We start from the raw sequence: 16,716 nt of genomic DNA on the forward strand, positions 1-16,716 counted from the left end.
GCAATTATTTATGATCCTTCTGGCAGAGTAAGAACTCTTCCTTGCTGAACACATGCAGACGCATGCTAACAAAGGGCGGGAACACCCATTATGCCTGTCCACAACCATTTGTGATGAATTTATTGAGGTGACTGGCCAACAAGTAGTGCACAGGAAAAGGAAAGATGCAGGTGCACACTCCAAACATCAAGAACACTGGTAATCAGAACAATTATAATAAATTCTGCTATTTAACATTGTGTAAAATCGAGGATCTTGGCAAAATTTTTAGAGAAAAAATATGGGCCCACCCACCACAACCAGGGACCTCAATCAGGTGGGTCCCTAACATTCTTAAGGTTCAAGTTCAGAACACAGGGGCACCCGGGCAAGCACAGCCTATTATTTTCCCATTATTCATTAGTTCTAAGCGGATTGAGCCATTAAACCTGGAAAATTGGGGGTGTTATAAAAATTGTGACTGGTGGTGTAATTGCTAAAATTACTTGTCATTTTTTTCTGCCACTACAGATGGAGCCTCTTCATTTGGCCATCGGTAGATTGAATTTAGTTGACCTTCATAAACCAGGTAGAGTCAAAGTCTGAGGCAGGCGATATGTCGCTATTAAACACAGATCTTCTCAGAAATACTTGCAACTTGCCATAACAAAATCCTGCAATTGTCCATTCACTGAGGCCAAACTGGCAGCCTGGTGCTTCCACTCACCTGTTCTATACCTGGGATGGTAGCGGCTAGGTTAATTAATGGGACAATGTTGTGAGAAACCAAAAATGAAACCAAAAATAGGATTTTAATTACCTACCGGTAAATCCTTTTCTCGTAGTCCGTAGAGGATGCTGGGGTCCACATTAGTACCATGGGGTATAGATAGAGTGCCCATGGCTCCCAAGGGACCTAAGAGTTTAATAGTGTGGGCTGGCTCCTCCCTCTATGCCCCTCCTACCAGGCTCAGTCTAGAAACTGTGCCAGAGGAGATGGACATAGGACAGTGGTGAGATTCGCACCAGCTCACACATAACAGAACTCCAAGCCAACCAGCTTGAAACAAGTCAGCAACTGCTGAACAACAGTACTTAACCAAGTAACAAGGCAGTACTGAACCAAGTAACAAATGCAGGAAAACGAAGTGCTGGGCGGGCGCCCAGCATCCTCTACAGACTACGAGAAAGGGATTTACCAGTATGTAATTAAAATCCTATTTTCTTACGTCCTAGAGGATGCTGGGGTCCACATTAGTACCATGGGGATGTACCAAAGCTCCCAGTACGGGAGGAAGAGTGCGGAGGCTCCTGCAGAACCGATTGACCAAACTTTAGGTCCTCAGAGGCCAAAGTATCAAACTTGTCCAACTGAACCTGAATGGCCTGATCTTTCAGAAGATGTGCCACTTGCAGAAGACCATTGTACAGGGTCCTTAGTTCCAGAATGTTTATCGGAAGGATGGATTCCAGACTTGACCACATTCTTTGGAAGTTTCCCCTTGGGTGACTGCTCACCAACCTCTGAGACTTGCATCCGTGGTTAGGAGGATCCGATTCTGAATCCCGAACCTGCAGCCCTCTAGTAGGTGAGAAGTTTGCAGCCACCAGAGGAGCGATATCCTGGCTTTCGGTGACAGACGTATCCTCTGGTGCATGTGAAGATGAGATCTCGACCATTTGTCCAGGAGATCCAGTTGGAAAGACCGTACATGAAATCTTCCATACTGTAGAGCCTCGTAGGAGGCAACCATCTTTCCCAGAAGGCGAATGCACTGATGAACCGATACCCGGGCTGGCTTCAGGACATCCTAGATCATCAACGCTTTCTCCTCCGGCAGAAACACCCTCTGTACTTTCAGGGCGAGGATCATCCCGAGGAAGGACAGTCTCCTTGTCGACTCCAAATGCAACTTTGGATTTAGGATCCACCCGTGATCCTGGAGTAGTTGAGTTGAGAAAGCAATGCTCTGTATCAGCTTCTCCCTGAAAGACGCTTTTATCAGCAGATTATCCAGATAAGGAATTATGTTCACCCCCTGCTTGCGGAGGAGTAGCATCATCTCCGCCATGACCTTGGTGAACACCCTCGGTGCCATGGAGAGGCCAAACGGCAGTGCCTGGAACTGATAGTGACAGTCAAGCAGCGCAAATCTTAGATAAGCCTGGTGAGGCGGCCAGATCGGAGTGTGAAGGTACGCATCCTTGATATCCAGGGATACTAGGAATTCCCCCTCCTCCAGACCTGAGATCACCACTCTCAGAGACTCCATCTTGAATTTGAATTCCCTCAAATAAGGGTTCAATTACTTTAGATTCAATATTGGCCTGACCGAACCGTCCGGTTTTGGTACCACAAACAGGTTTGAGTAATAACCCTTGTTTGTTAAGTGAGGTGGAACTGGAACAATAATATTTGACCTTAGCAATTTTTGGATAGCTGGCTTCCTGTCAGCACTTTCTGTCAGCAAAGCTGGTAAGCCTGATTTGAATAATCTGTGAGGTGGGAGTTCTTGAAACTCCAGGTCTGTACCCCTGGGCAACAATATTCTGTACCCAGGGGTCTAGGCCTGATGACGCCCAGACATGACTGAAATTTCTTAATCTTGCTCCCACCTGCCCGATCTCAAGGCTGGGAGGTCCACCGTCATGCCGAGGATTTTGAGGAAGCAGAACCAGGTTTCTGTTCCTGTGAACCTGTTGGTGCAGGTTTTCTGGATTTCCCCCGACCTCCTCTAAAGAAAGTGGAAGGGGGTTTGGACTTTTTAGCTTTTGCGGTCCGAAAGGACTGCATGGTAGACATAGGATAAGATTTCCTAGCAGGTGGTGTAGCTGAGGGAAGGAATGTTGACTTACCCACAGTTGCCGTGGAGATCCACACATCTAACGCTTCACCAAACAGAGCCTGACCTGTGACGGGTGGGTTCTCCACACTCTTCTTGGATTACTCATCCGCAGACCATTGGCGCAGCCAGTGTCGCCTGCGTGCCGAGACAGCCATGGAAGAAGCCCTCACATTAAGATGGCCAAGGTCCTTCATGGCCTCCACCATGAAACCTGCAGAGTCCTGTATATGACGTAAGAACAATTCAATGTCACTTCTATTCATAGAGTCTAATTCCTCTAGTAACGTGCCTGACCACTTTACTATGGCTTTAGAAATCCATGCACAAGCAATAGTAGGCCTTAAAGCTACGCCAGTAGCTGTGTATAAAGATTTGAATGTAGTCTCAATCTTACGGTCAGCCGGCTTTTAAAGCAGTGGACCCTGGGACAGGTAAAACTACTTTTTTTAGACAACCTAGACACAGAAGCATCTACCACAGGTGGGATTTCCCATTTTTTCCTGTCCTCCTCAGGGAAAGGAAAAGCAATGTGAACCCTTTTCGGAATCTAGAATTTTTTCTCCGGGTTTTCCCAGGATTTTTCAAATAATGCGTTTAATTCCTTAGACGCAGGGAATGTAACAGGGGATTTCTTTGCATAAGTGAAGTAAGTCTCCTCTGCAGGCTCAGGTACCTTATCAGTAATGTGTAAAACGTCCCTAATAGCCTCAATCATAAGTTGCACCCCTTTTAGCAAGGGATGCATCTCCCCGCTGCATATCCCCATCACTGTCCCCTGTATCAGAGTCGGTATCCGTGTCAACTTCCATTATCTGGGCAAGAGCACGCTTCTTAGGGTAATTGGGGTCTTTGAAGAGGTTGTGGGAGCTGAATACGACAAAACCTCAACAGGCTTTTTTTCAAAACCTGTGTTTCAGTCTCATTATGGAGCTATCCTAGATAAAATTTGGGATATCATACCCCTAATGGAATCCACCCATGGGGGTTCGGATTCAGAAGGCTGAGACAGAATATTACAGTCCTGAGTACAAGGAATAGACTCTTCTGGAGAAGATACACACTCTGCAGCACAGGATACAGAGTCTTTAGACATGTTTATGTGAGCTATACAAACACACACACACACACACACACACACACACACACACACACACACACATACAGGAAAATGTCAGACACAGTTTCCCCCAGAGTGCCTTCAGAGAGACACAGAGCCAGTCACACAGCGCCCCAGTAGGCAGTTTATATAGTAAACAGCCAGCGCTGACTTAATAACCTTAATAGATTAAACAGTTACTCACTTCCCCTACCCCGTCTATAACACCCTGGTACCGCAGACGTATGCTGGAGTTATGTGGAGGGCAGTGCTCGCTGTCAGCATCTCTTCAGTGTGATCTGCAGGAAGAAAATGGCGCTGGTGAGTGCTGGATCCGCTCTGAGGAAGAAGCTCCGCCCCCTGTAATGGCACGTCTTCCCGCACTTAGAGATTATACTGGCCTGAGGTAAATCTGCAGCAAACAGTGGGTTAGACCTTGTAAGCTATGCTTGACCAGTGTAGGGTATTGCGCTGGCCCAGGGCGCCCCTCACTACAAGTACTGCTGAGCCGTCCGGAGCGCAGCCTGTCAGAGCTGCGCTCCTACCCTTGTGCCGCCATTTCCCGCCGGTTACCCGCTTACCGGGGCACCGGTGTCATACTCACCACTCCATCTTCTGGCTCTGTTAGGGGGTGGTGGCCGTGCTACGGGAGTGAGCGGTAGCCTTGTGGGCTTGCGATCAACACCCTCAGGAGCTCAGTGTCCTGTCAGCGGAGATAGGAGCAATTAACCTCTAGGGTTGGATCTTACTCCCCCCCTAAGTCCCACGAAGCACAGAGGTTGTTGCCAGCAACCTCCCTGTACCCAACTCTTTTAAAAAAATAATAAAACTAGAAAAATAGGATTTTAATACCTACCGGTAAATCCTTTTCTCCTAGTCCGTAGAGGATGCTGGGGTCCACTTCAGTACCATGGGGTATAGACGGTTCCGCAGGAGCCATGGGCACTTTAAGACTTTTCAAGGGTGTGAACTGGCTCCTCCCTCTATGCCCCTCCTCCAGACCTCAGTTATAGGAACTGTGCCCAGGGAGACGGACATTTTGAGGAAAGGATTTACTTTTATACTAATGGTGAGATTCATACCAGCTCACACCTCAACCATGCCGCACAACATGGCATTCAACATGACACACGCCAACAGGCATGAACCATTTACAGCAACATGCTGAAAACAAATGAAACACAACTTGTGTAACTATAAAAAACAAACTGCTGCTGCCCAGCATCCTCTACGGACTAGGAGAAAAGGATTTACCGGTAGGTATTAAAATCATATTTTCTCATACGTCCTAGAGGATGCTGAGGTCCACTTCAGTACCATGGGGTTATACCAAAGCTCCAGTACAGGCGGGAGAGTGCGGATGACCCTACAGCACCGACTGACCAAACTTGAGGTCCTCATCGGCCAAAGTGTCAAATTTATAAAATTTAGCAAACGTGTTTGACCCTTACCAAGTAGCTGCTCGGCAAAGTTGTAAAGCCGAGACGCCCTGGGCAGCCGCCCAGGATGAGCCCACTTTCCTAGTAGAATGGGACTTCACCGACTTCGGTACCGGCAAGCCTGTCGTAGAATGAGCGTGCTGAATTGTCCCTCTGATCCAGCGCGCAATAGTCTGCTTAGAAGCAGGACACGCAATCTTGCTGGGAGCATACAGGACAAACAGAGCCTCTGTTTTCAGTAAACAAGCTGTTCTGGCGACATAAATCTTCAAAGCTCTAACCACATCTAGAGACTGTGACTCAGTGAAAGTGTCAGTAGCTACTGGCACCACAATAGGTTGTTTTATGTGTTGACAAGTTCTTAACTCTGCCCTATCTTCATGGAAAATCAGGTAAGGGCTCTTGTGAGACAAGGCCCCCAACTCAGACACCCGCCTAGCGGATGCCACGGCCAAAAGCATCACCACTTTTCAAGTGAGAAACTTCAATTCTATCTCCTGCAGAGGTTCAAACCAATCTGATTGAAGGATCTGCAACACCACATTAAGGTCCCATGGTGCCACTGGAGGCACAAATAGAGGCTGGATGTGCAGAACCCCTTTCACGAACATCTGAACTACTGGAAAGGTGGCCAATTGCTCTTTGAAAGAAAACTGATAAGGCCGAAATCTGGACCTTGATTGACCCCAATCTAAGGCCCGCATCCACACCAGCCTGCAGAAAATGGAGAAAACGTCCCAACTCAAACTCTTCCGTAGGAGCCTTCTTGGATTCACACCAAGACACATATTTTCTCCAAATACGGTGGTAATGTTTAGACGTTACTCCTTTCCTGGCCTGAATAAGAGTGGGGATGACTTCCTTGGGAATACCCTTTTGGGCTAGGATCCGGCGCTCAACAGCCATGCCGTCAAAAGTAGCCGCGGTAAGTCTTGATACACACACGGCCCCTGCTGTAGTAGGCAGAGGTGTACCTAGGGCAGGGCGAGTGGGGCACGTGCCCTGGGCACCTTGGCAGGCCCAGCAGATGGGGACGCCGCCGGCAGCCAGGGCATCATGCCCCACTCGCCCCCCATCACGCTGCAGTGTGAGGGGAGGAGAGCGCAGCATCTCTCCTGCCCCTCAATGTCCTCTCTGCCGCGAGGCGCTGCCAGCAGCGCTGCATGTGTCCGGCCTCCGGCAGCGTTAGCCAATCAGAGCTTGCGGAACGGCTCCTAATTGGCTGCCGGTCCGCGAGCTCCGATTGGATAATGAACAGCACCACATAGCCGCCGCCGGAGACCTGGAGTGTTGAGGGACAGGAGAGGCACTGCGCTGCGCTCTCCTCCCCTCACATAGCAGAGGAAAAGAAGCGGTGAGTGAAGGGGGGGGAGGGTCTTATATCTGGCACTGTGGGGCATGTAACTGGCACTGTGGGGGCATTGTATCTGGCACTGTGGGGCATTGTATCTGGCACTGTGGGGCATTGTATCTGGCACTGTGGGGCATTGTATCTGGCACTGGCACTGTGGGGCATTGTATCTGGCACTGTGTGGGGCATGTATGGCACTGAGAGGCATGTAACTGACACTATGGGGCATGTACCTGGCACTGTGGGGCATTGTAACTGGCACTGTGGGGCATTGTAACTGGCACTGTGGGGCATGTATCTGGCACTGTGGGGCATTGTAACTGGCACAGTGGGGCATTGTAACTGGCACTGTGGGGCATTGTAACTGGCACTGTGGGGCATGTATCTGGCACTGTGGGGCATTGTATCTGGCAATGTGGGGCATTGTATCTGGCAATGTGGGGCTTTGTATCTGGCACTGTGGGGCATTGTATCTGACACTGTGGGGCGCTGTATCTGTCACTATGGATCTGACACTGTGGGGCAATTGTGTATCTGCGACTGTGTAAAAAGGGGACTCTGCATGTGTACTGTGCAAAAATTGAATGAAGGTGTGCTGAGAGACGACACAAGGGGTAGGTGATAGTGTGCTGAAAGGCAACACAGGGGGTAGGTGATAGTCATGTTGGCACACCCCTTCTGGTGCGTGACCACGCCCATTTTTTGGCACGCTCAAATACTTCTTTTGGTGTGTGGTTTGTTTGTGGTTGTTGTTTTTTTTTTTTTTTTTTGGGGGGGGGCACTCTTCATCTTGCCCTGTGCTCCAAAAACCCTAGTTACGCCTCTGGTAGTAGGTCCTCTCGAGGAGGAAGAGGCCGTGGATCTTCTATGAGCAACTACTGAAGATCTGGATACCAAGCCCTCCTTGGCCAGTCTGGGGCAACGAAGATTGGTCGAACTCTTGTTCTTCTTATGATCTTGAGAACTTTCAGTATGAGTGGAAGTGGAGGGAAGACATACCCTGACCAAAAACACCCACTGGGTCACCAGTGCATCCACTGCTATTGATTGAGGGTCTCTCGACCTGGAACAATATCTCTGAAGCTTCTTGTTTAGACGAGATGCCATCATGTCTACTTGAGGAACTCCCCAAAGACTTGTCACCTCTGCGAAGACTTCTTGGTGGAGGCCCCACTCTCCTGGATGGAGATCGTGTCTGCTGAGGAAGTCTGCTTCCCAGTTGTCCACTCACGGAATGAAAATTGCTGACAAAGCCCTTACATGTCTTTCTGCCCAGAGGAGAATCCTCGTCACCTCTGCCATTGTCGCTCTGCTTTTCGTTCCGCCTTGCCTGTTTATGTACGCGACTGCTGTTACATTGTCCGACTGGATCTGCACGGGATGATCTTGAAGAAGATGTACCGCTTGTAGAAGGCCCTTGTAAATGGCTCTCAATTAAAGAACGTTTATGTGAAGGCAGGCTTCCTGACTTGACCATTTTCCTTGGAAGCTTTCCCCTGTATGACAGCTCCCCAGCCTCGGACACTTGCATCAGTGGTTATTAGGACCCAGTCGTGAATCCCAAACCTGCATCCCTCTAGTAAGTGAGAACTGTGTAGCCACCACAGGAGCGAAATCCTGGCTTTGGGGGACAGGATTATTCCGGTGCATGTGTAGGTGGGACCCGGACCACTTGTCGAACAGTTTCCACTGGAATACTCATGGAAAATTCATGATCCAACCGTGTTGTTAGAATATTGACAGGGAGAGTGCGATGTTCTGTACCAACTGTTCACTGGATCTCGCTTTTATCAGGAAATCGTCCAGATAAGGAGTTATATTGACTCCTTTTTGACGAAGGAGGACCATCATCTCCGCCATCACCTTGGTGAATACCCTCGGTGCTGTGGAGTGGTAGCGAATCCACAACGCCCTCCGAGTCGATACTGCCATGGTAGCGGTTCTTGATCCCAAGAGACCAGTGTATTTCATGGTTTCTAGTACGTACGCAGCAGCGTCTTTGATATGACCTAACGTTAGGAGTTTCTCGTCTCCATCTATTGTGTTAATGTCTAATGACAAGTTTTCTGACCACTTCTCAATAGCACTACTCACCCACGCACAGACAACGGTAGGCCTGAGTAGTGTCCCATTGGCCACATCAATAGATCACCTCACTCACTTGCGCCTGTCGGCTCCTTAAGTGAAGCCATTCCAGGCGCAGGGAGAAACACATTTTCTCTTTTATGACAGGGCCCTGTCTAAAATGCGGGGTGACTCCCACCTTTTGGAAAAAGGTAAGCTGCCTGAATTCCTTTTGGGAATCTGAAATTTCTTTTCAGGTTTAGTCAGACTCTCTCAAAGAGACTGTTCAACTCCTGAGGTGGAGGGAAAATTACATTACTTCTTTACTAAAGTAAACCCTCTCCTTGTGGTAAAAGAGGGGGCTTCGTAACTTCGAACACCACCTTTATAGCTAAAACATGTTTTGAATGTTTTTTTTCTAACTTAGGACCTATTGCCCTGGAATCACTAGTGTCGACACAGGAATCAGAGTCCGTGTCGGTATCAGTTTGTACTACTTGTGCAAATTTGTATGTGACCCAGAGGGGTCTCTGTGGATGAAAGGCAGAACTATTAAAAATCACATCTTCAACAGATTATTTTCGGTTTTCTGTATGAGATTCAGTCCAACCTCTTACTAATATGATTCACACTATCATGTAACCTTTCACCCAGTCAGACTCTTGGTGTCATATTACACCTCTGTGCCCCTAACATGTCTCCCACAGAGGAAGAATTCCCTGCCACAGACATGTCACACACGTGCACAACCACAGACACTCCGGGACTTATAGGGGACAGACCCACAGTAAAATCTGTCAGGGGCACACAGATAGGATTTGCCAGTTCACAACCCAGCGCCAGTAACACAATGTCTGTGAACACAAAATGCCCACTGACATGCAGCGCTTTTATAATGTTAATCACACAATTATATAGCACCAAATTCACTGTGGCCCCCCCGTTTTGCACCCTGATACTTGTTCAGTAGTGGAGGACCAGCGTGGTCTCTGCAGCCTGAGGAGAGAAAATGGCGTGAGCAGTGTGCTGGCTGACTGAGGAGGAAGCTACACTCTTCAATGGACCGTTTCTCCTCAGCTTTTATGAAATCATTTTTTATACTGGCGGGGGTAGGACTGTGCCTCAGCAACTTATGCCCCTTATTTATGCCAGTTTCCATAGGTTTCATGCTGCCCAGAGGAGAAGTGGTCACTGCGAATCCTTGACTAACATGTGGCTTTATAGATGTGCTAGAACTACAAGTCCCAACATACCCTGCCTGACAGAGGATGGTCATGTTGTGCAGGGCATGATGGGATATGTAGTTCACTGGGTATACACTATAAATACACAATAACATTAATTATAGACATGACTGGCTTTAAGGTGAAGTATAGGGATGGTTCATTATAGAAGGAACAGTTTCAGTCCCTATAGCACTGGGTGTGTGGTTAGAATACGGTGTCTGCAACCCAAACAAATATTTCACACCCTTTACGGAGTCCCAAATCTGGGTATATCTACTGATAGAAAGGTGGTGTATAGCGCCATCTACAGACTGCAGGTATAAGTGCTAAAATGAGTCTACTGATTTCCCTCATTCCACCTGCAGGTACCAGTCACCTGGTAGTAAATGAGTAGCGCAGCAGCTGAGGTGCGGTTTAGTGAACCCTCCAAAAAACAAGTTTGTGAGAGAGACGAGATAGCTACATGTACATGCTGCTGACGTGATCTTCCGTCAGTAGAAACAAAAACAATGAAATAAATAAAGACTGGGAAATAACACCTCTCCCTCCCATACTGTATAAGACCACGCCCCTCAGCATCAATCACAAGAACCATCCGAAAGTGAATTATGTACCTCATACCACCCTCATGGAGTCTGTTTCTGATCGTTTGAGTAGACACATGCACATTTGTGGCTTGCTGGAGGTCATTTTGCAGGGCTCTGACAGTGTTTCTCCTGTTCCTCCTTGCACAAAGGTGGAGGTAGTGGTCCTGCTGCTGGGTTGTTGCCCTCCTACGGCCTCCTCCACGTCTCCTGATGTACTGGCCTGTCTCCTGGTAGCGCCTCCATGCTCTGGACACTACGTTGACAGACACAGCAAACCTTCTTGCCACAGCTCGCATTGATGTGCCATCCTGGATGAGCTGCACTACCTGAGCCACTTGTGTGGGTTGTAGGGAGGTCATACAGGCACGTGGAGGCCACAGACACTACTGAGCCTCATTTTGACTTGTTTTAAGGACATTACATCAAAGTTGGATCAGCCTGTAGTGTGTTTTTCCACTTTAATTTAGAGGGTGACTCCAAATCCAGACCTCCATGGGTTAATAAATTTGATTTCCATTGATCATTTTTGTGTGATTTTGTTGTCAGCACATTCAACTATGTAAAGAACAAAGTATTTAATAAGAATATTTCATTCATTCAGATCTAGGATGTGTTATTTTAGTGTTCCCTTTATTTTTTTGAGCAGTGTGTGTATATATATATATATATATATATATATATATATATATATAAAATTATGAATGTATTTTCATGTGAACTGGTTCCACGAGGGAAATGAAGGCAAAGGTTTGATCCTTTTCACTTATGTTTCACATGTACAGTCAGTAACAGTCCATTGTAAGGAAGTGGGAGCAGTTATGCACATGAATGCATAGGGTCAACCCACAATAGTCAGTTTTAAAGGGAGAAACAGAATAGTACCCTAGATAGGGATTATAGAAACACAAAATGTGACGGCATATAAGAACCACCTGGCCTATCTAGTCTTCCCATGTATATATATATATATATATATATATATTTACACACACACACACACACACACACACACACACACACACACAGGGATTCATTATTTTTGTCAGGAGTATGGTGGCCAAACTCGGGATCGGTGGGATCCCGGAATTAAGGGCCAAAAATCCCGGGATTGGAAGCTCCAATCTCGGGGATTGAGGGATCAGCGTTGAGCGTCCACAGGACGCTGCCCAGTTTCCTTCTTCCGGTCACGCTGCGCCGTCAGCCGCTGCTCTGAGCCGCCAGGAGAGAGCAGAGGATGTTACCCGCCTGGGATTGCCCATTTTTTCAATCCCGATACCCGGGATTGGCTTCCCTAGTCAGGAGCCAATTATCCTACTAGTATATTTTTGGATTGTGGGAGGAAACTGGACTACCCAGGGGAAAACTATGTAAGCATGGCAAGAATATACAAACTCCACACAGTTAGGGCCGTGGTGGGAATTGTACCCATGACCTCAGTGCTGTGTGGCAGTAATGCTAACCATTACACCATCCGTACCATCAACGGGAATACCTATTACTTGTGAAAATATGTAAGGAAAGGTGCGATAAGGAGAACAGTTCCTTATCATTGATCTGTAAAACTGGCAAAGTGCTCTGCAGCGCCAGCTAGTGGTGAAAAGAGGACATAAATAGAACAGGAACATAAAGTGGGCAAAATAAATGTAGACATGAAAACAAAGCATAAAGGCGGCAAGCCCCTGAGAGCTTACATTCTAATTGGCAAAAGGCAAAGCACGCAGGTGTTTTTGGAAAGTAGGGGCTCCAGGCTACTTTGCTTCAAAGTCATGCACTTGTTCAGTAACTTTCCTGGATAGGGAAACTGCTCTGACATATGTACTTAATAAACATGGCTGCTTGCTGGTTTATTTATTGCGGAATACCAACAAAAAAATCTGTTGTATTGTATTTGTCACAGGAGATCAGATTTACCAATTGTTAGGGTTTACTGAGGACTGGTTATGAATTAGGTCCTGATAAGTAAAAACACGGTTTTGAAAGAGGATGTACTCTTAAATGACAGTATATACCCAATTGCATCCATATCTATTAGATGAAGAAGCCAGGATATGTTAAAGAGACACTATAAAATTTAACTTTTTTTATTTTGCACATAATTTGCAGCTTTAAAAACAGGTAAAACAATAAAATTAAAAAGCCATCACAGACATCGTTAAAAGCTTTAAAAAGCAACAACCTCCTAATAAAAAAAAAAAACCACTAAGGGTGAGACCAATGCTAAAGACAATGCCACAAATCGGAGAGGATATAAAAAGAAAAAAGGCCAAAAAATAACATAAAATGGATAATTACACCATGGTTGACCAAAACAAGGAAGGATGGACGAGGGACAGCGTTTCAGTACAGCACCAGCTGTGGGGGGAATTCTGATTTGCCCTCATCTTCTTCCCCAGTGAGTCCGTTTACAAAATCCCTGGATCAGAGAGATCTCTTGAAATGTCATGATAAGTTAAAAAGTTCCATCCTAGTCAAGGCTGCTCATCGACTAAGCACAGAAAACTGGAGTATCCCCATGCCACCCACCTATCCCCCCCAAAAAATAAAAACACACCCCATCAGAAGGAATAAGACCACTACTGCTCATTTGGATTCGGGTTGGCATCTAGGTACTTCGTAAGGTCAAAGGTTAGTACTTTGCTGATGACACAATCTCCTTGCTGCAAAGACAAAAGAATAATGATTACAGACCTGAGGGGGGTTTCCTATAGTGCTATTCCCTACCCAATGTATGGATACATGAGATCAGTACAGTGTCAAACCATTATAAAATATCCCACCACAATAGTCTTTTACCAATAGCATTTAAGCTGTCAGCATGCAAAACATTCCATCAGCATGCTACAGACAAGCGACTTCAGTTAAGTTTACCAGAGTCACATTTTTCAGTCACATGTAACCTATGGACAAATGCATTTCATTGTTGCAGTAAGGCTGAGCTGCAGTTACTAGTTCAACCACTAGAGGTCACTACATGGGAAGATCCATTAAAGCAGGGGTGGGGAACCTCCGGCCCGCGGGCCGTATAAGGCCCGCGAAGCCGTTTGGTCCGGCCTACCCGCTCCTCTCAGTGAGACACGCCGCCGCACAGTCCGGCGGCAGCGTGTCTCAGCTGTCACCACACGGAGTAGAGCGCGGCTATGTGTAGGACTTGAAACCAGCCGCCGGTTCGTGAGCCAATCAGAGCTCGCGGGCCGGCAGCCAATCAGGAGCCGCGGCTGCCGGTCCGCGAGCTCTGATTGGCTCTCGAACTGGCGGCTGGTTTCAAGTCCTACACGCCGCCGCCGTCATCTGTATACCTGGCACTGTGGGGGGCATCTGTATACCTGGCACTGAGGGGCATTGTATACCTGGCACTGTGAGGGGCATTGTATACCTGGTACTGTGGGGGCATCTGTATACCTGGCACTGTGGGGGCATCTGTATACCTGGCACTGTGGGGGTATATGTATACCTGGCACTGTGAAGGGCATTTGTATACCTGGCACTGTGAAGGGCATTTGTATACCTGCCACTGTGGGGGCATTTGTATACCTGGCACTGTGGGGGCATTTGTATACCTGGCACTGTGGGGGCATCTGTATACCTGGCACTGTGGGGGCATCTGTATACCTGGCACTGTGAGGGGAATTTGTATACCTGGCACTGTGGGGGCAATTGTGGATCTGGCACTGCACTATTGGGGGCATATGTGTATCACGTCCCATTTTAACTGGCCACACCCATTTTTTTGTCGCGCGGGGGCAGACTTGTATGGCCCCCGAAGGATTTTATAAATATCCAAATGGCCCTCGGTAGAAAAAAGGTTCCCCACCCCTGCATTAAAGGGACCACTTCTGATCACACAGTGCAAGAAAACTAACCCTACCAATTCACTGGAAACTGATGTTGCTTCATCCAACAAAACAGCAGCCACCACTGTATGTAAAGGCCCGTACACACTGGTCGATGTATCGGCCGTTCTCTTGAACGGCCGATACATCGCGGGACCGTCGGCCAGTGTGTACGGGCGATACGTCTGTGAACTCCGTCGTTCACAGACGTATCGCGTCGGCCGCGCAGCACAGCCGACAGCCAATATATCTAACGATATATTGGCCCGTCGCTGTGTGTGTACGGGGCGGTCGTCCGACCGCCCGTACACATGCTGCGGCGGCCGGCGGTGATTGACAGGTGAACTGGGCGGGCGCGAGCGCCCGCCCAGTTCATGACGTCAGTCCCCCGACGGATCGGGCTGTGTGTATGCACAGCACACTGCCCGATCCGTACATAGATATATCTGCAGATCAATTGATCTGCAGATATATCTAATAGTGTGTACCCACCTTAAGGGACAGTTGCTTCATACATTTTTCTACATCATATATTCTGCCCTGTATTGTCCTGTAGTGAGAAACCCCCTATTGGAGTAAATTGGTTGTCCCGCAGCAGGAGTTGCCTATCTCTGGCTAAGTGCTACACTCCTGGCTGGGGACTTTGGAAATTTCTAACCTTCAATTTCCTTCTATTTTTTTATTTAAAGAAAATTTTATTCAAAAGGATAAGAGACATTACACAAGACACCCATACAGAGGTCTTCATAACCTCAACATATCTATATAAAATGAACGGGTATAAGTCACCAAAGTTGAGATACACTGAGTAATGATCGTACGATACAATAAAATAACATGTATTGCTTGACATGCGTAGAAGAAAAACGTCAGACTATAATCCAATTTTAATAGTTTGTAGCAGAGAGAAGTTGTAGGACTTAAGAGAAGTGGTGAGGTCACACCCAGAAGGGGAAAGAAAAAGAAGGTGAAGAGGAGGGAGGAGGGGAATCAGCCCAACTGAAACTGCCCAAAGGCTTCACTGAATGCACCTCTACCAGTTGTTATACCAGAAGAGAGTGCAGATACCACGCTGTGATGTATAATGCCAGCTGCATGTAAAGCACTCAGGGGCAGATGTATTAAGGGGTTCACTACGATATGCGGCGGTCGGGCTCCCGGCGACCAGCATACCGGCGCCGGGAGCCCGACCGCCGGCTTACCGACAGTGTGGCGAGCGCAAATGAGCCCCTTGCGGGCTCGCTACGCGCACCACACTATTTTATTCTCCCTCCAGGGGGGTCATGGACCCCCACGAGGGAGAATAAGTGTCGGTATGCCGGCTGTCGGGCTCCCGGCGCCGGTATGCTGGTCGCCGGGAGCCCGACCGCCGGCATACTGAAGACCACCCGTATTAAGCCTGGTGAAGAGATAAAGCAGTGATTGGCTGGTGTGTTATCACCTCGCACCTATCAGCTCCAATATGTAAAGTGACAATTAGGAACGGACTGGCTGGTGTGTTATCAGCTTCCACTTATCACTGCTTTATCACTTCTCCAGGATTAATACATCTGCCCCCCAGTGGTTAGCACGTGGCTGTAACTATGCAGAATTCTCCAGCAATCCGGCTGTGCAGCAGCGGTGCTCCCAGATACTGCCATTATAGTGTTTTCTAATTGAATCCACGCACAATAAGAGGAGAGCCAAATTGAGATACAGGTATATGTAGATCTTTGCTGCTGTCGCAACCAAATTTCTCTTCCTGACATGCCAGATCCTGTGAGGCTCTTCTAGTGTCTGTGACTTTTTGGCTGAAACTGCGTTTTAGTTGTAACACAATGTGGCTAGGACACACCAGGAGACTTGTATATCTGTGTGCGACAGTGTGTCTGAATCTGCATACGAAGTGCTATGATGCTGCGGCCGTGGCTTTTTTCATGCAGTGTTCCGTTATAGACCCAGTCGCACAAAGATATACAAGTGTTACATATCGGATCAATCATCAGTCACCTGGTGCATCCTAGCTGCATCGCATTGCAAGTAAGACGCCAGACGGTAGCAGAGCTGCGCGGGACCTGTCGGCTCACTCACGCCAGCCATCTCCGGCTGCATTGAGGCTGGATGTATGAGGATACATCTGTATTATAAAAAGGGAGTGGAGACAATGGATAGGAAGAGGACATAACTAGTATATAGCTGCTAGTCCTCTAATATTTACTAGCAGTCGGACAGTGAGCCGATACACTATCCCTGACAACACAAGGTTCCAGTGAAAGGATAAACTATATCCTCAGATCAGTGACTTCCAGGCGGCCTTAC

At 47.6% G+C, this 16,716-nt stretch overlaps 1 protein-coding gene across 2 annotated transcripts in view; it reads right to left on the bottom strand.

Moving 5' to 3' along the window:
• Positions 1-12,653: 12,653 nt before the first annotated feature.
• Positions 12,654-16,716, bottom strand: part of SMC1A (structural maintenance of chromosomes 1A) — a 106,712-nt gene continuing 102,649 nt past the window's right edge. For both annotated transcript variants that reach the window (XM_063936589.1, XM_063936588.1), the window contains exon 25: positions 12,654-13,245. In XM_063936589.1, coding sequence (XP_063792659.1) covers positions 13,162-13,245 — 84 coding nt within the window. In that variant the 3' untranslated portion in view covers positions 12,654-13,161. The remainder of the gene's footprint in view (positions 13,246-16,716) is intronic.

This window comes from Pseudophryne corroboree, chromosome 8 (genome assembly GCF_028390025.1).
Source record: "Pseudophryne corroboree isolate aPseCor3 chromosome 8, aPseCor3.hap2, whole genome shotgun sequence".
NCBI classification, from domain to species: Eukaryota; Metazoa; Chordata; class Amphibia; order Anura; family Myobatrachidae; genus Pseudophryne; species Pseudophryne corroboree.